This window comes from Antechinus flavipes, chromosome 4 (genome assembly GCF_016432865.1).
Source record: "Antechinus flavipes isolate AdamAnt ecotype Samford, QLD, Australia chromosome 4, AdamAnt_v2, whole genome shotgun sequence".
NCBI classification, from domain to species: Eukaryota; Metazoa; Chordata; class Mammalia; order Dasyuromorphia; family Dasyuridae; genus Antechinus; species Antechinus flavipes.
The window spans coordinates 118393517-118416235 of record NC_067401.1 but is presented as its reverse complement, the minus strand read 5'-3'; the positions used below and the strand labels follow the sequence as shown (position 1 = coordinate 118416235).

At 36.0% G+C, this 22719-nt stretch overlaps 1 protein-coding gene across 1 annotated transcript in view; it reads left to right on the top strand.

The window, feature by feature from the left end:
• PPM1E (protein phosphatase, Mg2+/Mn2+ dependent 1E) overlaps window positions 1-22719 on the top strand; it is a 203654-nt gene that overhangs the window by 169737 nt on the left and 11198 nt on the right. Inside the window, exons 3-5 of the mRNA XM_051994154.1 lie at window positions 10555-10754; window positions 19582-19770; window positions 22402-22545. Coding sequence (XP_051850114.1) covers window positions 10555-10754; window positions 19582-19770; window positions 22402-22545 — 533 coding nt within the window. The remainder of the gene's footprint in view (window positions 1-10554; window positions 10755-19581; window positions 19771-22401; window positions 22546-22719) is intronic.

Here is a 22719-nt window from a genome sequence, read left to right as displayed (position 1 = left end):
TAAAAGGTTATTGGCAGTTTCTCTGATAAAGGCCTAATTTCTCAAATATATAGAGAACCGAGTCAAATTTATAAAAATGAGTCTTTCCCTAATTGATAAGTTATCAAAGGATAAGAACGAGTAGTTTTCAGATGAAGAAATCAAATATAACTTTAGTCATGTGAAAAAATGCTCTAAATCACTATTGATTAGGGAAATGCACATTAAAACAATTGAGATTCTATGTCATACCTATTTAGATTAGTTAACATAACTGAAAAGGAAAATGACAAATGCTGGAGGAGATGTAGAAAAATTGGGACACTAATGCACTATTGGTGAAGTTGTGAACTGGTCCGGCAATTTCGGAGAACAATTTCAAACTATGCCCAAAGGGCTATAAAACTATACATACTTTTTGACCCCACAATAATACTGTTAGGTCTGTAACACAAAGAGATCAAAGGAAAAGGAGAAAGATTTTAAAATACAAAAATATTTATAGCAGATCTTTTTTTAGTAGCAATAGGGAATAGCTAAACAAGTTATGGTTTATGATTATTATGGAATAGTATTGTGCTATAAGAAATAAGCTGAATCATTTCAGAAAAACTTGGGAAAACTTATATGAACTGATACAAAATGAAGTGAGCAGGAAAAAAATCATAAAAATTAAATTAAATTAACAAATGAAATGAGCAGAACCAGCAGACATCACACCACAGTAACAGCAATATTATCTATCTGATGATCAACTATGAATCACTTAGCTATTCTCAGCACTACAATGATCTATGACAATTCTAAAGGATTTATTATGAAAAAATACTACGTACCTCCAAAGAAAAAGCTAATGAAAGTTAAACACAGATCAAAGCATGCTTTCTTAATTCCTGCTTTTTTGGATTGTTGTGGGGTTTAAGGTGTTTTTTTTTTCCTTTTGTAACATGGCTAACATAAAAATATATTTTGCATGACTGCATTTACAATCTACATCAAATTTCTTGCCTTTCAAGGATGAAAGAGGAAAGGGAATTTGGAACTCAAATATTAAAAAAAAATTTGCACGTAATTGAGAAATTTTTAAAAAGATTATTGGTGACCTGAGAGAGGAGAATATCAGTGAAAAGCTTGAGAACAGAAGCCAGATTGCAGATGGTTGGAAGAGTGTAGTAAGTAGTAAATGAAGAAGCACTAATGGGAAGTAAGCTACTCTGGCTAAAAAAGCTTAAGAAGTGAGGATGAGATAAGAAGATAGTCTGTGAGGGTAGTAGGGCCAAAGGAAGTGTATTTTGGATTATGTTGTTAATCAACTAGCAAGATCCAAGAGACTGGAAGAGATGGGAGTGAATGGGTTTAGTAGTTAGCTCAACCCAGGTCAAAAGATTTGGGTTCTCACAGTAAAATAGGAGCTGAGGTAATTTGCTGAGAGGAGCAAAGTGATGAGATGAAAGGGTAAGAGGTAAGTTGAAGATTAAAGAGAAGAGTAGATTTAGAACAACTGCTTTGGGGAAAGTGATAGGGACTCAGTATGAAATGTATAAAAGGTTTTTCACACAAATGAAGACACAATTGAAGTTATAGTTGCTTGCCCAATTTTAGATATTTGTTTTTAAATTTGCCATACAAAAAACCAAATCAGATTAATTAGAAATGCAGAGAAAATAATGAAAAAAAAATTCTTCTTTGTGTATTGGGTACCTCATGTCACTTAATAAAGGGCCCTGGAAAATATCACAAAAGCAAACAAAATTAGGAGACACCTAGGAGACTTGTATCACTTCTCTCCTTTCCTCCAAGTTATTCTTTGGTAAGAAAAAATGGTTAGGAATCAAAAACTATTGCTCTTGAAGCAAATGTCTCTTTTTGTCTTAATCAAAATCAGTTGACACCTAAAATCAATATGGTCCAAAATGAAGTTAGAATTCCTGCTCTAATTGTTAATAATTAGAAGTATTAGTGCAAGGAGGTAAATTTGACCTCATGTGAAAACTTGGGGGTATAATCCATATGATTGGATTGTGACTCTGGATATGGGTATACCTTATTCAAAAGAAAAAGAGTAAGTGAATGGGGAGGGTGGGGTAACACTGTATTTTAAGAAGAGAGAAATACAGGAACTAGCATGATGGAGAGTATTTGATGAAGGTCAAAGGGAAGAGAAATAAAGTGACTTTGTCACTGGCTTATACCAACAACTACCTGGACAGAAGAGAAGAAGTAAATGAAGAGTTTGGGGAACATCACAAGCATTCCGCAAAGATATGATAAAGTGGTGATATGGGATTTTTGTTATCATGACATCTGCTGGCATAGCACTCTCTCACTCTCATTATCTTGCTCTCTCTTACTCATCTTGACTTATTGATTATTTCATCCTTAAAAGATGGAGAAATCAATGGAAAATGCTATTCTGGGCCAGTTTTCTCACTAACAGGGAGAAATTTATTTCAGGGGTAGAAATGATGGTAAACCTGAATAAGTGAGGAAAAAGTATAAGAGAAGAAGATTTCTAGTTATCGTCTAATTTTCTAGATTTGGGAAAAGTAGACTTCAAAAGTTTCAAAAGAAAAAAATATGCAGGATCCTATGGATTAAAATGTTTCAGAGAAAATGAGCTCAGGAGAGATATATGTTGCTCAAGAATGAAATTCTGAAGAAACTAAGGGAAATAATTGCATTGAGGAAGAAAAATGAAATTTTTCTGGAGAGATCAATTCACCAACGAATTGAATTTTAAAAAGAAACTTACAGAAGATGAAAGTAAAACCAGAGAATGAATATTAGAGTGTGGTTCTCTCCTGTAAAAATTGTTAGGAATGTTAAAACTCAGGATGAGATAAGGCTGGTAAAGGAAGCTAAAAAACAACAAAAAAGGCTTGTTGAATTTTTAAAATTCTATTTTGGGAGCTAAAGGAAGACCATAGAAGAGAAAGGACCTGTGCATAAAATGAGTAGGATGGTGATAATTAACAAGAGGGAAAGGTAGAGCCATTCAATTTGTATTTTGTTTCTGTTAATTCTGCAACAAGGAAAAATGACCTTCACTCTGAAAATGACAGAACAAAATGATTAACAGGAAATTGATGCCCAAGATAAATAGATAATAAGTGAACACCTAGTTGCTCTTGTTAAAAATCAAGTTACCAACCTCTGATGAACTACAGCCTTGGCTTCTGAAAGAACTGTCAGATGTATTTGGCCATGCTACTCTTAGTAATATGTAAAACATTATCAAAAAATGAGAGATGCCATGAAATTGGGGAATAGCAAGTGTTCCAATTTCCGAGGGAGAGAGAGAGACAGAGAGAAACACACACACACACACACACACACACACACACACACATACACACAAAACTGGGATAGGGGTAGATATTAATGATTGTAATTGTAGAACAATAAGGTTGTCTTCAATTCTTGGTCAAATTTTAGAATTGATCATTAAAGAGATGGTTTAACAAACCTTTAGAAAGAGAAGTGATGATTACTATGAAGCAGCATGTCGTTATTAGAACAAATCATGCTAGCCTAATCTTTTTTTTTTAATAGGATTACAAACCAGTAAATGAGGGAAATGCTTTGAACATAGCTTACCTATATTTGAGCACATTTTGTTTTCTGCAATAGTATTGTTTTCCCAAATATATGTAAAGATAGCTTTCAATATTCATTTTTGTAAGACTTTGTGTTCCAAATTTTTCTCCCTCTTTTGCTCACCTCCTCCTTCTCCAAGACAGCAAGCAATTTGATATAGGTTAAACATGTATAGTCCTTTTAAAGATGGTTCCATATTTGTCATGTTTTGCAAGAAAAATCATACCAAAGGAGAAAAAAACATGAGAAAGAAAAAGCAAATAAACAAACAAAGGTAAAAATCCTATGCTTTGATCCACATTCAGTCTATATTTCTCTCTCTGGATTTAGATGTCATTTTCCATCCCCAAACTCTTGGCATTGTCTTTAATCACTATATCCTTGAGAAAGCCAGGTACTGTTACTGTGTACAATGTTCTTCTGGTTCTGTTGAGCAAAATTTTTGATAAAGAATTTCATATTTTCTTGTGGTGAAGATTGAAAGATATGGATTAGATAATAATAAATTAAGATGAATTCAGAGCTTGTTTTATGGCCAGACTCAAAGAATAGCTCTTAGTGATTCAATGTCAACATTCCAGGAAGTCTCTAATGGAGTATCCCAACAATCTGTTATGCCCGGTGCTACTTCACAATTTAATCTATGACTTGAATGAAGGTATAAATGGTATTCTCATCAAATGTTCAGATCACACAAAACTGGGACTGATGACTAATGAAATGGACGATGGAGTCAAGATCTAAAAATGTGACAGACTTTTTTGGCTGAATCTACTAAGATGAAATTCAATGATAAATGTAAAGTCTTGGACTTGAGTACCAAAAAAAACCAATTTAATTAAAATAAGACAGAGAAAGCATGTTTAGAAAACAATTGTTCTGGAAAAGATCTAGGGGTTTTAGTGAAAAAGACACTCAAGTGTGATATGGTCCCTAAAAGTTATTGTGACCTTGAGCAGCATTTAGAGATGGGTAGCTTCCAAAATAGCAGGTGATAGTCTCACTATATTGTTCCCTCATCGGTCCTTATCCAGAATGCTGTGTTCATTTTAGGATATCATATTTTAAGATGTACATTGATTAGATTGAGAGAAGAACAACTAGGGTGGTGAAGGATCCTTAGTTCAGGTCATGACAATATAAGTTAAAGGAACTAGGAATATTTCATGTGGAAAAGAGAAGACTCAAGCTATCTTCAAGTATTGGAAGGTTATCATATAGAAGGAAATTAAAATTGTTCTCTCTGGCTCCAGAGGACAGAACCAGGAAGGATGAGGATAAAGAGAAATTCCAAAGAGGACAAGTTGGGATTGACCTCCCCAAAAACTAAGTTTTTCAGAAGTGGAATGGTCTGCATCAAGAGCCCTCTCTTTGAAGGTCTTTAGGCAGAGGTTGAATAACTACTTGGCAGATTATTTCTTTTGTGTGTCATTTGGACTAGACAGCCTTGGGGTCCCTTTCAACTCTCTGATCCTATAATTTTATGATTTGGAGTTACTTCTCTAGTACTGATACTACAAGCTCTGTCACTGCTATAAAATTCTGCATCATAAAGTCAAGATGATAGCTGACTCAGCTTTAACTCTAGATCAGAACCAAGACAATGATTACTGAGTAATTTACAGCTGTGCGGGGGTAGATTGCTACTGGGGACCATTTTTACTCCTCTCCCCTTTTCCCTTCCATTTCAATCAGCAATTATTTGTGGTGCTGACATTCTGCAGTACTCCCTTAAGGAAAATGTTTCATGTTAGAGAAAAACTGATGGGTTGACCAAGCTTCTTATTTAAGGAAAAATGCTCTTAAATGCCACAAACTTATGATATTAAATTGAAGAGACTTGGAAGGAAAGGGGTTGGAGAAGGTAGGGAGAAAATCAATAAGTAGTGACTATTGTTGCTTTAAGGGCAGCTAGATGGCACAGTGGATATTATGTCAGACCTGAAGTCAGGAAGACTCATCTGCTGAGTTCAAATCTGGCCTCAGTCACTTCCTAAGTGACTCTGAAGGTTTACTTTAGTTCCCTATCTCTAAAATGAGCTGGAGAAGGAAATGGCAAGTCATTCCAATATTCTCTGCCAAGAAAATCCAAGTCACATAGAGTAGGATACAACTAAAACAACTCCACAACAACAAAATTCTTGCTTCAAAACCTTTCAAGAGATGCCAGAGAGATATACCCAAACTAACCTTGTGCTACCATCATTCCAAAGCATTTGAAAATGTTTAGTTTATTTAATTTATCTCACCCAAATATGAATTGTCCTGAGAGCTCACTGGGGGAAAAAGTGTTATTTATAAATCTAAGGGAGGGTGGATATATGGTATAAGTTCTGTGCTCTGGGAAAGTTTTCTAATATTATAAGTTGCAGAGAAGTTGCCAGTATACACTGGAAGAGTGATTTTTCTCATCCAGGAGTTCCATATATCAATGACATCACAAGTCCCTTCTTTATCTCTTATTCCTGTTATTAACAACAGAAGGCAGGAAGAAGAGCAAGGGTTGCTGACAAAGGATAATATATTCCATGCCTGAAATCATCTTCCTCCTCACCTCCACCCCTTAGCTTCCCTGTTCTTTGTGTTTTGTCCTTCATGCTGATTATTTCCACTCAAAACCAAGCTTTTCTCATAACAGCAAAATACATATTGAGAGGCAACAAAATGAAATGGGAAAAACATTAGACTAAGATATAAATTTCAATTTTGTCAAATTTTATTGAGCATTTCAATAAGACTACAAATATAAAGAACCAGACTATGCTAGACCTCGGGAATCTAGAAAGACAAAAAAAGAAGCAGCATCTATCCATAAGGAGTTTATATCTACTGGGAAATTACAATATGTACACAGATAAGTAAATATAAAGTCCATACAAAGTAAGACAAAATCATTTCAAAAAGGAGAAAGTACTAGCAGAAAAAGTCAGGAAAGAGTCCGTGGTAGCAGTTGAGATTCTTTTTGATGCAGATCAGGAGTTTGGAGGTGCAGAGAAGAGCAGGAAGTATATTTGAGACATGAGACACCATTTGTGCAAAAACAAGGAGGTGGGAGATGAAATGTTATGTCCTAGGAACAGCTTGCAAGTAATTTGTCTTGAATTGTGAGTGTGTAAAGGATAGTAACATGCAATTATATTGGAAAGATAAGTAGCAGCAGTATTTGAGAGAGCCTTAATTGCCAGACTAAGGATATATATTTTATCCTAGTGACAATAGAGAAGCATTGGTGAGTTCTGAATAAGGGAAACTTAGAAATATGCTTTAGCAAAATTAATTTGGCAGATTTGCCAAAGGATTGCAGAAGGATTGCAGAGGGAGAGGCTGAAAACAGCAAGATAATTAGGTTTTGCAATAATTCAAGAAATAATTGATGATGGCTAGAATTGTCATGGTGTCTCTGGGAGTTAAGAGAAAGGCACAAATCTAGAGATTTTTTCATGGAGAAAGAACTGACAAAATTTAGCAAGTGCTTTAATATGCAGGGGTGACAGTGGGAAGTAGTCATGATTGACTTCAAGGCTGCAAACACTCGTGGCTTAAAGGTTTGGGGGATCATCAACAAAAATAGGAAAGTTTGGAGAAGGAATGGATTCGGGGGAACATATAATAAATTACATTTTGATCATTTTGAGACTGAGATGCCAATGGGACATCCTGGAGTAGATGTCTAGCAGCTGATGTAGGACTTGATTTCCAGAGAGATTTTAGAGTCATCTGTGTTGAGATGATAATTAAACCCATGGAAGTTTTTGGGACTGTCACTGAAAACAGCTTGAATTATAGCTCAGCTATTTCACAACCTTATGGTCTTTGGCCAGTCATTTATTTTTCTCTAAACATCTGTAAAGCCAGGGTAATAATTGATGGGAGGCTCAAACGAAATAATGTAACCTATGAAGCACCATACAAGGGTAAGGAGGGATTTGTTGTTATTTTCATGTTTTTCTGTCACAGCTTTCTGGGTTCTGAATGTGTTAAGTTTCAGGAGACCCAGATTAGCTCATAGGGCAATTCTGGGGAGGGAACAAGTTTGTAGTTACAATCCAGCAGAAAATTCCATGTGACCCCAGAAACATAGGACTTCATATCATTTCTTCTTCTTTTACCCGTGATAGCTTCTGTCATTTACAAATTTCTTTAGTCCCTTGGTTCTCATAACATTTATAATCTCACTCTGACACATTAAATATATTCAGGATTGATTGAAGCATCCACTAAAATTGCTTCTGAAAAAATTAGGCTCTTGAGACTACCACCTTGATGATTTATAGTAAGAAAGGCACCTTGTATATGGTTAATTAAAATTTGCTCATATATTCTGCTTTGCTTGAATAGGCAACTGATTTGTTGTTTTGAATTAAAGTTATTGTATCAGAAGAACCCAAGCCCAATCCTCTCATTCCCCCACCCTCAGGGTGATGTGTGCTGCTGCTAGCCCTAGAGGCTCTTTCTTTGAGTCAGCAAAGAAACTCTATTTCACTTTTCTAAAGGAAAAAGGCTGAAGGAAGGAAGGGCAAAGATTGCTCATAAAGGATGATAATCACCACACCTGGAATCTGCTCTCTCTTCTCCCTTCCTCTCCACCTCTTGGCTTCTTAGCTTTTCCATTCAAAACTCAACTCAATTTCCTTCTACAGAAGACCTTTCCTGGTACTCCCAGAATCTAATATCTTTCCTCTGAGACTAGCTACCATGTAGTTCTGTACCTAGATATTCTCATGTCTCTCCCATTAAAATGTGAGTTCCTTGATGGCAAAGATGAACTTTCTGGTTATAGGTACCATGATTAATCTTGGCTTAAAATTCAACCTTTCACCTGAAATCAGTTGGTTGAGAGCCCTTGTTCTGAACTTTTTGTCCTAATATGTAAGAAATACAGACAGAAACAATGGCAAAACTGGGGAATAGGAGATGGGACCCCCAGGTTCATGTAGAAAATGCAGCCCCACTTGTTCAAGATTTGTTAGTTCGCTTTTCTCAGGCTGTCTGCTCATGTAAAGTGTGTGAGAAATCCAGGTTTTAAAATAGTATTCTGTTCTCTTCTATTTGAGGATAATCAAGGATCTGTGATTTTCTCAGTATAGGAACTCCCTGAATCATGTATAACATAATGTGTTATGAAGTTACCTGCAATTCAGAGAAATTAAGTGACAGTCACAGAGACTGGCTTTTAACTTTGATCTTCTGGCTTCAAGTTAAACACTCTGTTTACTACATCTTTCCGATTCTCACAGGGATTATTAGAAGTCTTTGAAGTAGATTGCAAAAAATACAGGCGGCTCCTTTGTTATCTTTGAAATTTAATACCGTTATATCTTGAGGAGAGGATAAAATTAGATCTAATGTAATTTCTTCATCACCATTCAAGTCATCCCACAATGTTATTGCTCTTTTTGTCACCGTCACTTAAGTTCATACAAATTAAAAGTGGAATGTTTGAGCAAGTCAATTAGTCTATGGGGCCTTTAGAGTTGGTTTCCAACCACAAATGATTTCATAGACTGCCATCTGATAATAGTTGTGCTGTTAATAGCTTTTAACAAATTACAATTAGAAATTGCAATTACAAAAAACTGTGGTAAAGTCAATAACTTAAATGTGTATTTGTTAAATATAATAGCATCACATACATTTGAAAAATAGTAATGTATGTTCAAGATATCATTCAGTCTATGGAAGATATGTTCGATTATTATACTGAGTCACTGATGCAATTTGGATAGTGTTAAATAGTGAGGAAAATACACACATAAATTTGAGGATACCACAGCCTGAGAATCACTGAAATGGAATGAAAAGCCACAAATGATTCCTAATAATTGCCTAACTACAGCACCAGCTAACAGCTGTCAAGTCACACAACTTTTATTTATAATTCTCCATATTAATAATAGAAAAGGAACATCTTTGTGTCAAAGCACACAAAAATTGAACTATGTTAACATGCTAAAGTATTACTCTTTCTCTTCAGTGTTAAGGTTACAAAATGATAGCTCCCAATCAACTTTAGATTGATTAACTCCAACTAGAGGGAACTTTTCTTTCTACCAAACATTAGTGATTCACAGAGAAGAGTCCCCATATAAATAAGATATACTTTTTCCTAAGTGAAATTAAACATATTCTATTTGCTTGCTTTTAAAATTAAGAACAGAAAACAAAACTTTAATCACTAAATGTAATAGTATAGTACAGTGGCTTTGATTCTATCCTGATTAGTCTGCGTAACTTTGAGCAAGTCATAACTTCTCAGATCACCATTTCTGTATTTGTAAAATGAGAGGTTTGGGCTAGATTTTCTAACGTCCCTTTTTAAAATAATACTGAAATAATCTTTCCCAAAAAATTAATTAACAAGTATTTCTTAAGTATTTATTTTTCTAGGCTCCGTGCTAGGTGTTGAAATATAAAAGTGAAATATTGCCTGTCCTCAAGCAGCTTTCATTCTACAACAAAATTCCAATTCATTAGTATTCCACAAAGAAAGGGATGGAAAAAGAAGGTAGAGCAGAGAGGAATAAAGAAGTTGGGAAAAGGAAAACAGGGCAAAGTAAGAAGAAGAGACAACAGTGCTTAAATAAGATAAACTGTTATTTTGGCTTTTGTTGTTATTGTTGTTGTTTGTCACTACCTGCAGCTATAGATTTTAAGTTAATGTTATTTAATGGTGCTGAAAGAGCAGTTATGCTACTGGAACCCCTGCAGAGACCAAAACAACTCTAGTTCCAGAAATGGGAGAAATCAGCCTGCAGGATTGTTTATTGGTCTGATGTTAATAACTAAGAGGCAAGCAGTGATAATATAAAATTGTGTTTTTGAATGCAAAATAGTTGTCATTTCTTCTCCTGAACAATGAATCTCTTCTATTGATGAACTTGACAACGATGAATTACTTCTGTCTTTATTAAGCAGACAAGCAAGGCAAAAACAGTTCTCTAAAGTCTTTCATTTGGGTTTTCTATATTTCTTCCACAGAGATTGAGACAGTGAAATTGGCACGTTCTGTCTTCAGCAAACTACACGAGATTTGCTGCAGTTGGGTGAAGGACTTCCCTCTCCGCAGGAAACCCCAATTGTATTATGAGACATCAATCCATGCCATCAAAAACATGCGCAGGAAAATGGAGGACAAACACGTCTGCATTCCTGACTTTAATATGCTCTTCAATCTAGAGGTAAAAAAGGCACATCCCAAGGGCCAGTGGGATAAAGAGAAGAGGATTTGCCATTTTCCCTTAAGTTCCTTTATTGAAAATGAGAGTTACTAGTAGATTCTTAATGATGGACCATAAGTCAAGTGGCAGAAGTTTGCTTTCATTAAATAGGGAAAATTATTTCTCTATAATATTATTATCTGGAGGCAGCTATATGGGGGCAGTGGATAGAACATCAGTCCTAAAGTCAGGAGGATCTGTAATATGATTATCATATTATATTTTAGGATTGTTATAATATGCCATTATATATATGAGATATGATATTAATATTTTCAAATCATTTTGTTATGGACAAATTCATATGTGTGTTATAAAATCCATTTGAAAATATTATCAAAAGGGAAGAATAAGTTTTATCTGAGGAGCAAGCCAAAGGACTGGAGAGGCTTGAAATTTATTTCTAAATGTTTCATTGACTTGCTCTTTAATGTTGGTCTAATTTCTCAGTCCTGTGCTTCAGTTAGCTAAATATGCCCTTGGAATTCTTTTTTTATTGATCATGCAAAACATGGTGGGAATAGATGTAAAGAAGCCTATTGGTGAATGATTTTGATTTGCTTAGAGGAAACCCTTTGGGTAGATCCTAAGAGTAGCCTCTCCTGTTTGATCTAGAGAAATTTCTTTTAGTCAAGTGATGGGGACTACCTGGGATTAAAAAACCTGTGAGCAGCAACTAACACTGGGAAAGGCATTCAATAAGACATGGGCTTGAGTTTTAGCACCAAATGGTGAGATTGAGAAGAGCAACTGGCACCAAATTTTGGGGTTTGGCAGCAAATGTTGAAGTTTAGTCATGTGTAGAATTCATAATGGCCATTCTCTTTGGTGAAAGGTAGGCTTATTTAGGAAAAGGGGTTACAGACAAAATGAAGAAGCAAAATAGATACCAGGAGAAGTAAATATGAAATAGATTTAGGAGAATATATAGTTAGACACCATGAAGCATTGGGGAAGAAGTGGGAAAAGGGGATGAAAGGAAAGATACCATGAGGCATGGGAGAGGTGAAGGAGAAAGACTCTGGGAGGCACATTGGTCACCATGGCAGCTAATCCAAAAGATGTCATAGGCCATGGACTGATTTATAGGGGGAATTTAACCACAACTTGGAAGTCTGACAGGACAGCAAGGTGGGGTTATCCAAGGGCTCAACAGAGCATAGGACTATAACGTTGCCTCAGGGAGTAATTTTATCAGAATTTCAGTCTTTCTCCCCAAATCCTCACCTAGTGATCCAGGATCTCATCAATAAATATCTAAATACCTACTTAAATACACTTAGATACAAAAACACTTGGGGATAAACAAAAGCACTGGGGATATAAAAAAGACAAAATGAAAAACAGTTCTTTCCCCTCCTTCAAAGAAATTACATTCTACTGGGAAGATGCAACATGTCAATAGAATATATTTATATATTATATTATTAATATATATTATAAACATTATATTGTATTTACTTACAAATACAATAAAATTTCAGGAGGAAGAGAATTCTAGCAACTAAGAGGAATCAGAAGAGAGTTCTCATAGGAAATTGCTTTTAAATTGAGAAAGGAAGGCAAAAAAAGAAGGAAAGGAGGGAGATAGGGAGAGGTGGAAGAAGAGAGGAAAAGGAAGGAAGGAAGGAAAGAGGGACAGAAGAAAGGATGGAGGAAATGTGGAAGGGAGGGAAGGAAGAAAAAGAAAAAAGGAAGAAATAATAAAGTGCCTACTACATGCTAGGCATTGTGTTAAATGCTTTATAAATATTATCATATTTGAACATTTGATTTGAAGGATGCTAAGAATTTTAAATGATGAGTAGGTGGATGCATTCTAAGTGCATAGAACAGCCAAATGGTGGTTATAAGCTTTATCTTTCTTTTTTATAAATTGTGAACTTAACAAATATGAACATTTCTTTTTTAAAATATTTTTATTGATGTCTTGTTTTTATATTACCCCAATATTTTAATGTAATCCACTATTCTCCCTCTTGGTCTTTCTTTCCCAGACAACAACCCTTATCACAAAGAATAAAAGGTGGAGGAGGGAGCAGTTAAACAAAATTAATCAACATATCAGAAAATTTTGATATATATACTGTGTTTCACACTCACAGTCCCATTATTTCTGCAAAGATGGCGGGGGGGGATGGAAAGAATCTTCTCATCTACCTTCCTTGCAGATAGTCCTTGCTTCCTTGGTCATTATCTTATTTAATATTCAGTTTTTATTGTCTTGTTTTTATTCTTTTCATTTATATTGCTGCGATAACCTAGTATGTTGTTTTTCTGGGTTGTGTTTACTTGACTAAGTTCAATAAATTCAACCAATCAATAAGCATATTTTAAGCACCTAATATGTTGCAGAAATTGTGTTAGACTCTGGAAACATAAATGCAAAGAAAGACAAGATCCTTACTTACAACGAGCTTATATTCTAATGGAAAGACAAATACCTATAAAATATATGTACAACCTACGTATACAGTTACTAAATTCACACAAAGAAGAGTTAAATGTAAGGCAGTTAGGAATAGAGAATACTTCATAATAATATTAATATTCACCATACTAATCATTATTTTTTTTCAAAAAACATACCTGTGACTTCATAGAGGTAAGGAGCTCTGGGTTTTTTTTGACCACTTGGTGGTTGGGGAATGATTTTTAATCTCATATACTAAACATGAATATTTCAGTAAACAAAGAATAGAAGGCTAGGATTGAATATTGAAATTGTGGGCTTCTTTAAATGTATATTAAATATAGGGGTGGAGCCAAGATGGCAGAGTAGAAACAAGAACTTATCTGAACTCTACCAAGTTTTCTTCCAAACAACTTTTTAACATCTCAAATTGAATTCTGGAGTGGCAGAGCCAACAAAATATAGGGACGAGACAATTTTTCAGCCCAAAACAACTGAAGAAGTCAGCAGGAAGTTCTATCATACTGGGGTGATGGGGAAGTCTGGAAGAGCACACAGCATGGCTTGAAGGCAGCTGCATCACTGGTAGCATCAGCTTTGGGAACACTTAGCCCACAGACAATAAGGAAGTAAAATAAGTGATCATAAAAAGATTACAGGGGACCCTTTGCTGGTATTGGGATCCTGTTGCAATGTCTGTCATGCAATTCTGGCTCATAATTTCAGGGGCAAGAGGAGCCCTGACACTTATGGTCTCGGAGGAACAAGGTCTCTTTTTGGATAAAGACGAAAGCACAGACTAGGAGACAATGACCATGCTTCTCCTTAGGTCATACCACTTTGGAAGCACTGAAAACTTGGTCTCCTAGAACTAGCTCTGAAAACAGAAACAAAATAGGTCTGAAAGTTAGGATACCCCAGGAGCAGGGACCAAGTATAATATAAAGTTATAAATCAAGAAATAGTCTACTGGGAAATGAACCAAAAAAATTAACATGTATGTAGAAAGTTATTGTAGTGACAGGGAAGAGCAAAGCACAAACTTAGCAGAAGACAGTATTGTCAGAACAGCTACATCCAAAGCTTCAAAGAAAAATGTAAATTGATTTCAGGACTGAAAAAGGAAATCCTGGAAGAGTTCAAAAAGGATTTGAAAATTCAAATAACAGAAATAGGAGAAAAATTAGGAAAAGAATTAAGAATGGTGCAAGAAAATTGTGAAAAGAGAGTCAACAATTTGGTAAAAATGTATATTGAGAGGCAGCTAGATGGGCACAGTGGATAGAATACCAGCCTTGAAGTCAGGAGGACCTGAGTTCAGATCTGTCCTCAGACACTATAATACATTATAGTTAAGCACAACAAATAGATATGTTGGCTGTGTCTGAAAATATATGGCATCCCAAAAATCTAAGAGCTGTTTTAAGTTAAAATGGACCCCTCTACATACTTTCTGTACCCCCATCTCTCTGCCAAAAAAGCAAGAAGCGTGATTCCTCATTAATCTTCTGGAGTCAAGATTGGTCCTTGAATTATTCAAAGTTCCTGTGCTTTTCAACATTATTTTTCTTTGCAAAATTGTCATAATTATATAAATTATTGTGATTCTGCTTACTTTATTCTGGATCAGTTCATAGAACTTCTCAGATTTTTCTGAATTCCTCACCACAACATTCCATGATATTCACATATTGCTTAATCATTCCCCACTTAATGGATACCCATTATGTTTCCAGTTTTTTCTTCAATAAAAAGTGCTGCTATAAATATTCTTTACACATGAGCCCTTTCCCCTTTCTTGAATGTTTAAACCTGGTATCACTGAGTCAAAGGGTATGCACAATTTAGTAACTTTTGGATATAATTCCAAATTGCTTTCCAGAATAGTTGGAGCAATTTATATTTACACCAATAATTGTCATGTTTCTGTCCTCCCACAGTCTCTCCAACAATTATCATTTTCCTTTTTGTCAGAAATGATCATTTCCCTTTTTGCTCAATCCAGGATTTTGCTGATTACAGGTTCTATCTTTCTTCTGTAGATATACTTCCTTACAGCTTTCTGTTAATACCAGCTTTGGTTCAAAGAGTCACATAAATTATCAACATGACACATTCTACATATCAATTTTAAACCCTATGGAAACCTGACAATTTTTTCTTGGTTACCCTGCTAACTTTATATGAGATTGACTTTGAGAAAGCACCATGCTGCTCTCTTAGCTGAGTTATTTCTGATTCCACCATATTTTTAAAAAATATCTTGGCAACAATTCCAAAGGATTCATGATGAAAAATGTTATCCACCTCCAGAGAAAGAACTGATGGAGCCTGACTGCAGATCGAAGCATGCTATTTTTCATTTTTTTTTGCATGTTTTTTTTCTTTTGGTTAGTGTCTTCTTTAATATAATTAATATGGAAATATATTTTACATGATTGCACATATCCAACCTATTTCAAATTGCTTGCTGTCTCAGAGAAAAAAGAGGAGAAGAAGGGAGGGAGAAAATTTGGAACTCAAAATCTTGAACCCAGATCCTCAGATTCCAAAACATGTGTTCTTTCCATTTTTGTTTGATCATTTCAGTCATGTCCAACTTTTCATGACCCTATTGGGGATTTTCTTGGCAAAGATATTGAAGTCATTTGCCATTTCCTTCTTTAGCTCATTTTGCAGATGAGGAACTGAGGCAAAAAAAAAAAAATGAATGTTAAAAATTGTCTTTACATGTAATTGGGGAAATGTGCGCTCGTCTGTGTGTATGTATGTGTGTACACAAAGAGATATATATATCTTGACTCCTAAAAAAGAGAAATTGCTGAGCTTATAATTTAAAGAAATATAATTGATAAACTAGGTCTTTATAATCCATGTCAATTTACCAAACATTTTTCATTTAGTGAATCCTAGTTCTTACTATTAAGACATAATGAACTAATACAGAAGTAGGTTTTTTCTTTTACTTGTTCCTTGTCACTCTTCTCAAATTTGTGTTTGAGTATCAGTTAAAAATTATAAGTTATACTCTTCCACATTGCGGACTATCAAGGTTGACTATGTGTATGTATGTCCAAAAGCTTACCAGCAGATGTCTAAGCCATGTGTGCCTAAGAATGTGACTATGTTGCTTATTTTCTGACGTGATTCAACTCCGTGTACATGATCCAAAAGCCCCATAGCAATAGCTGCTAATGGAGGATGAGAGTTGGAGGGGGGTTACATTCATATTGAGTTTGCACTTTGATTCAAAGCTCTTGGTACTGTTTGCTGAAGCAGTTATTGCTTTTGATTTTACTTCTTGCTTCATCATCAGCTGTGGGCCATTGCTTCAAATGATCATCCTGTTCCTACTTGCTATATACCAGATTGGTAAATCAGTACTAGGATGCTGGGATAAAAAATTTCCTATCCCAGAGTGGGATCCCACTCTGAAGGAGTTTATAATGTAGGAAGGGAAAAGAAATGTCCCAAGATAACTTCCAATTCTACCTATACCTCTTTGAACTATAAGGGACAGTGTTACATTAAGTGTGTTCTAAATACAGAGCTGCTTCTCCCCTAAATGTTCTAACAGACCATTTTGGGAATATCTTCCAGTTCATACTGGACTGATCAGCCACAGCCAAACACACCATATCCAACATTGGGATGTCATTGGTCTTCAAAAATGAAGGACAAACAACAACAACAATTAGGCAACTAGGTGGTTCAGTGGATGGAGTGTAAGGCTTGAAGTCAGAAATATTCATCTTCCTGAGTTCCAAGACACTTCCTAGCTGTGTGACTCTGAGCAAGTCACTTAACCCTGTTTGCCTCAGTTCTTTATCTATAAAATGAGCTGGAGAAGGAAATAGCAAATCCCCATTGCCTTGGCCAAGAAGAGCCCCAATAGGGTCATGAAGAGTTGAACACGATTGAAATGATTAAACAAAAATGGAAAGAATATGGGATTTGGAATCTGAGGACCTGGGTTCAAGATATGTCTTTCCTGTCACTGCATTGATCATGTATAGAGCTATTCCCATGAGACAGTATTCTCAACCTCAAGATGAATCTGTCTCTAAAAAAGCTGGTTAAATTCCACATTGTCATGGGTACCAGAATTGCTAGTTCTATCCCTAGGCTCCCAAGCTCCAAATTTGGTTTTCTTTGCATTGTATTAGGCTGCCTCCTCAAATCCTCTGTATTACATCTCATTTTGCAGAATGCTTTGAGATCCTCAGTTTAAAAGACATATTATAGCTATAATAGCAGGGTCATCCTGTATATTAAAATTAATGCAATTTAAGGTATCAATTAAGAGCCAGAATTAGGTCCTAAATTATTTAGTCTATATTTTAGATGTGACCTGTGATCCAAACTCTGCATTTGTAAGGACTGAGCTTAAACTTCAGGGACTTTGAACAGACTATGTTCTTTTTCATTCCTCTCCCACTCTCACCCCTCTTGGTAGACCTTAGGCAATAATAGGAAGTTACTGAGTAGGGGGAATGATGTGATACAAGCTGTTTTGGAAAGATCAGTCTGGCAGTGCTGTTCCCCTTCTTTTCAAAGATATCCACACTCTCTTGCTCTGGATTGTATGTTCCCACTTCCAAATCTTGCTTCCTTAAGTATTATTTTTTCCCTAGCCCTTCTGGTATCTTAACTGATTCCCTCCTCCTTGCCATCAAGCATCTTAAAAAATGTTTGCCTTTAAAATTTTTTTTGCTTTGAGGCAATCAGGGTTAAATGACTTGCCCAGCATCACAGATAGTAAATGTTTGAGGCCACATTTGAACTCAGATCCTCCTGACTTCGGGATAATATTCAATCCACTATGCCACCTAGATACCCTTATCTGAAGAATCTTGAAAAAAATTTTTTTTAAATTCATCTTGATTTGATCCTGCTGACCTGTCTACAATCACACAAACATAGGAATTCTTCTACTGTATTTAAATCATTGACAATCCATTCTGTCTAGTTTACTTTTACTAACAGAGGCCTCAAGGAATGTTCTCAAAGGGAAGGAGGTATTTAAGGTCTAAGTTCCTATTTATTAAATGAATCAATCATAAATTTATCTAGATTCCATTTTGGGTCCCTTTTGAGAGAATAAAGTTACAAAAAGAGGTTGCTCTGTTTTAATAAATGTTTTTAATATTATTTTATTAGATCCTCTCAACATCTCTATGAGGTTCATATCATCCATCCTTATTTAACCAATGGAAAAAATGGAGGCACAGAAAAAGTCAAGCAGTTTGGTTAAGTGACTGGCTGGAATGGCACTAAAATCCAGCTCTCCCCCAAATCCCAGGAATAAAAAGGTCTGTAGCCAAAATCACAATGTCTCCCCAAGAAAGCCGGGGAACCGGTAGTCCAAAGAATTGTTCGTCTCTTCACCAGACAAGAATTGATTTTTGGTCCAGACCGCCATCAACATGGAGACCTCCTAGTACGGCTACAGAGTAGTAATTCCTCTATTATTAATTTGTAGTCTTATCCAGTATCACACAGCTACTGTGTCTTGTAAACTAGATTAGAACCAGCTTTTCCTGATTAGCCTTAGTGTCTCGCTGATCTGTGAGTGTTAAACAAACTTCTGGGATGGGCTGAGAACAGAATCTGGTGGTTGAGCATTCTTCTCTTTTCTATATCATCAAAACAAAAGGACAGAGTGAATTACATTGGGAATGAATGTTTGCAAGTTGACTTAAAGAATTTGGGTCCCAGGGGCAGCTAGGTGGTGTAGTGGATAGAGCATCAGCCCTAAAGTCAGGAGGATCTGAGTTCAAATCTCATCTCAGACACCTAACACTTCCTAGCTGTGGGACCCTGGGCAAGTCACTTAACCCCAATTGCCTCAACCAAAAAAAAAAAAATTTGGTTCCCATATGGTGAGAATTCTGGAATCATGAAGTGTATCTGTATGATGTACATATCCACATATATGTTATACCAGTGGTTTACATTTTATAAAGCTTATTTTAAATGTAATTTATTATCTTCATAAAGGCATTTAATTATTGTCTTTTTGTGCTTCTTATTTTTTATTTTTATTTTTCGCTTTGGCTGCATGGGGAACGTTTGAAGCAAATGTGTGTGGGTGGTTTCCATGGCACAAAGTAGCAACTTCCACAAAAAGGGGCAGTTCTGCCCGAGTTAATCGGGCATGTGTATTCCAGTGTGCTGGTACGGAAACACAAATGCCCTGAGACTGCAGGGACTTCAGCAGTGGCTAGAAAAGGGAAATGTTTTGTCTTGTTATGGAGGCAACTCACTTTGGGGTGCAGGGCGAGGCGGAGGAGGAGGATGGGGAATGGGGCTTTTAAATTTAATCTGATCACAGCCCATCACCCAATTGGCCATGTGCTCTGCTTCCTTTGACAGGATCAAGAAGAACAAGCTTACTTTGCCGTGTTTGATGGGCATGGCGGAGTAGATGCTGCTATTTACGCTTCTGTCCACCTCCATGTGAACTTGGTGCGCCAGGAAATGTTCCCCCATGATCCTGCAGAGGCTCTGTGCCGGGCCTTCCGGGTGACCGACGAGCGTTTTGTGCAGAAAGCAGCCAGGGAGGTTTGTGACTTCGTCATATGAGCAGCTATGGGCCCAAAAGAGATTCATTTTTGCCTCAAAATGCAGACTAAAGAATATTCGCCCAGTCCATTAATTTAGTCTGTGGCTAAAGGCTTATTTAGACTCAGATTTTGCTTTCTTTACATCACCTTCCCTCTGGCCCTCAGTCTGGGCTTTACATCCCTTGGCATTCTCATCTGGACTCTACTACTGAGGAAGACCTTGAATTCTATTTTAGTTCTCCCTCACTATGGGGAGAATATGCTACATGATAGAGTACTCCATGAACACAGTCTTAGACATACTATATATAGATAGATAGATATAGATATAGATATATTTTATATATATATATATATATACATATATATATATACATACACACACACACACACACACACATAGACATAATATATATACACAGACATATATAGGCATGCTATATAGAAGTTCTCACTCTGGATTGATAAATTTTTATTTTTTTAATCACCAAAGCTTATCAATCAGTCACGCCATAATCATCTTTTTCCCTTTTTGTTGCTAACAAGTTTGGATATGGTCATTAAGCCAGCAAACTATTTGAATGAGAAAAACTATTTTAATTTCCTATCTTAAGAGCTTTAGAGAAGAACTGGGATTATACTCACATTATTAATCTGTTTTTTATTATTATCAGTCTCAAATGATCTAAGAGGCAAATTTCCTCTTGCCAGAATAAAAGAAGTTTGAGCTTGTTCTCTCTATTGTAATGATTTTCACTATTTAAACATTTGCTGACCTGAATATTTGCAGAAATTAGATATTAGAATAAACAGTGGGAACTTCAACTTAATTAATCATGGATCAAAATCCATGGGTACATAATTAACTATAGCAGCGAATGCTGGAAGTCTTAACCAGAAAAAAACTGAAAAAAAATAATTTTTTCTTATAGAAGTTGATTGCACAGAAAGAACATTATTTTCTCATAACTGAAATATTAACTCTTTCATGGAATGGGTAGAGTGTGGGTTGTGCATGATTATTTGATCTATTTCAGTTAGGAAAACTTACATAGTAAACTAGAAGAAGAGGTCAGAATGTAGTCCAGAAATCTTAATACTCCATGCCCTAGTAAACTTTAGGATCCCACAGAAAATAAGTATACATTTCCTTTTCTTCTAATGACCCTAAGGTCTGTCTAAGTTAAATGCAAATCCAAAAACAGTAGTCACCAGATTTATACAATTAAAATCAGTTCAATTCAATTCAAGGATTTTGTTACCTACCATGTACTAGGAACTGTGTATATGGGAATGGGGAATAAAATAAAAAGATGAATTAAACAAACCCTAAATTAAACATCAAAGGTTTTATTGAATAGTATACTTTGTGCTGGATGCCAATTTCCTAAATTTCCCAGGGGTTATTCAAAAACCACAGCCTCCTGGCTTTTCATCTCATCATAATTCTTCCTCTGCTTTGAGTGTGGAACATGATACCTTGAGGAATGAACTAGAGATAATCCCATCCTTAAAATCTTTGCTTTTAGGTCTTCTCTCTTCTGCATTAGCCCGCTTCCATTTCTTCAAGAGTAAACTAATATTCTTGACTGTATCCACACTTGCTTATTTTGTCTAAAGCTCCAGTGTGCCTCAGTCTCCCCAAAAGCTCACTACTATCTTAAATAATTTAGTTCTCACACAGCAAACTCCCGTTTGTCCTTCCATGTGCTGTTAACTACTGAGAAAAAAAAGTAGCTATTCCTGTTGTGAAACGGCCCAGCCTCCTGTTCTCTCCAGAGCATATGCAGTGAAACGTCTTTATAATTTGTACTAGCGGGGCTGAATTATCTGAACATTCTGTGTGGGAAGACATTCTATTGGTGGGCGAGGATTTATAACAAACAACGAATTTTCTCCATGTAGGAGATGGGCAATGGGGAGGGAATGTTGGAAGGGGGAAAACATTGACCTATGTATGGCTCACTGGGTCTAATTAGAAAATTATGATATGTGGGTCAAATGGACCTGCCCGGTTGGTCAGCTAGTAGCATCAGCACATTTAAGACACCCCAGATTCAGAAGACTTTCTCCTACGAGGGCTCCAGATTCCTAATGCATTAATAATCGAAGGGGAAAATTTCCCCATATTACATGTGGGGAAAATCTAGACCTCTAGAAAACATTTTATATAAGTTTCATAGTAGCTGTACGTGTCTCGTGTACCAAGAGTATAAACTCTATGGAGTACAACCATTATTGGACACTTTCATATATTCCTTCTAGAAGCATTGAAACATTGGCTCCCTTTTCCCCTTCAAGGGAAATGCTATAAATTGTAGTTTTACAAACAGTGGGACCTGAGGTTATGATTTTTCCCTAACCAAATAATGATTTAGTGAGACACATGACACAGTGGGAAAAGTCCTGCCCTGGAAGGCACAAGTTATATGACATTGGATAAGGGTGTTTATGAGGATCAAGTAAAATGATGCACATGAAAATGTTTTTTAAAAATATGATATACAAATATAAAATATTATTAATAGTTTACCTACTCCCTGCTGGGTCAGAATGTAAATGTACTTTTCAATGAGAATTCAGTGCCTCTGGTCTTCATTTATACTTGCTTTGCATTAATCATTTTCAGAGCTTACGCTGTGGGACCACAGGTGTGGTGACATTTATCCGAGGCAACATGCTCCACGTAGCCTGGCTGGGCGACTCTCAGGTGATGCTTGTGAGGAAGGGCCAAGCTGTAGAATTAATGAAGCCACATAAACCGGATCGGGAGGTGAGCAGAAGCAATTTCTTTGGGCCATAATCTAAGATCTGTTTTCCAGAAAACTCTTCATATATTATGTTTTATTGTAATAACTATCATTATTTCCCCAGCAACCAGCCCCATAAAATCCCTGGAAAAAAAGAAAGAGGAAAGAGGGAAAAAATCTTTTCCAGCAAAAGGCTG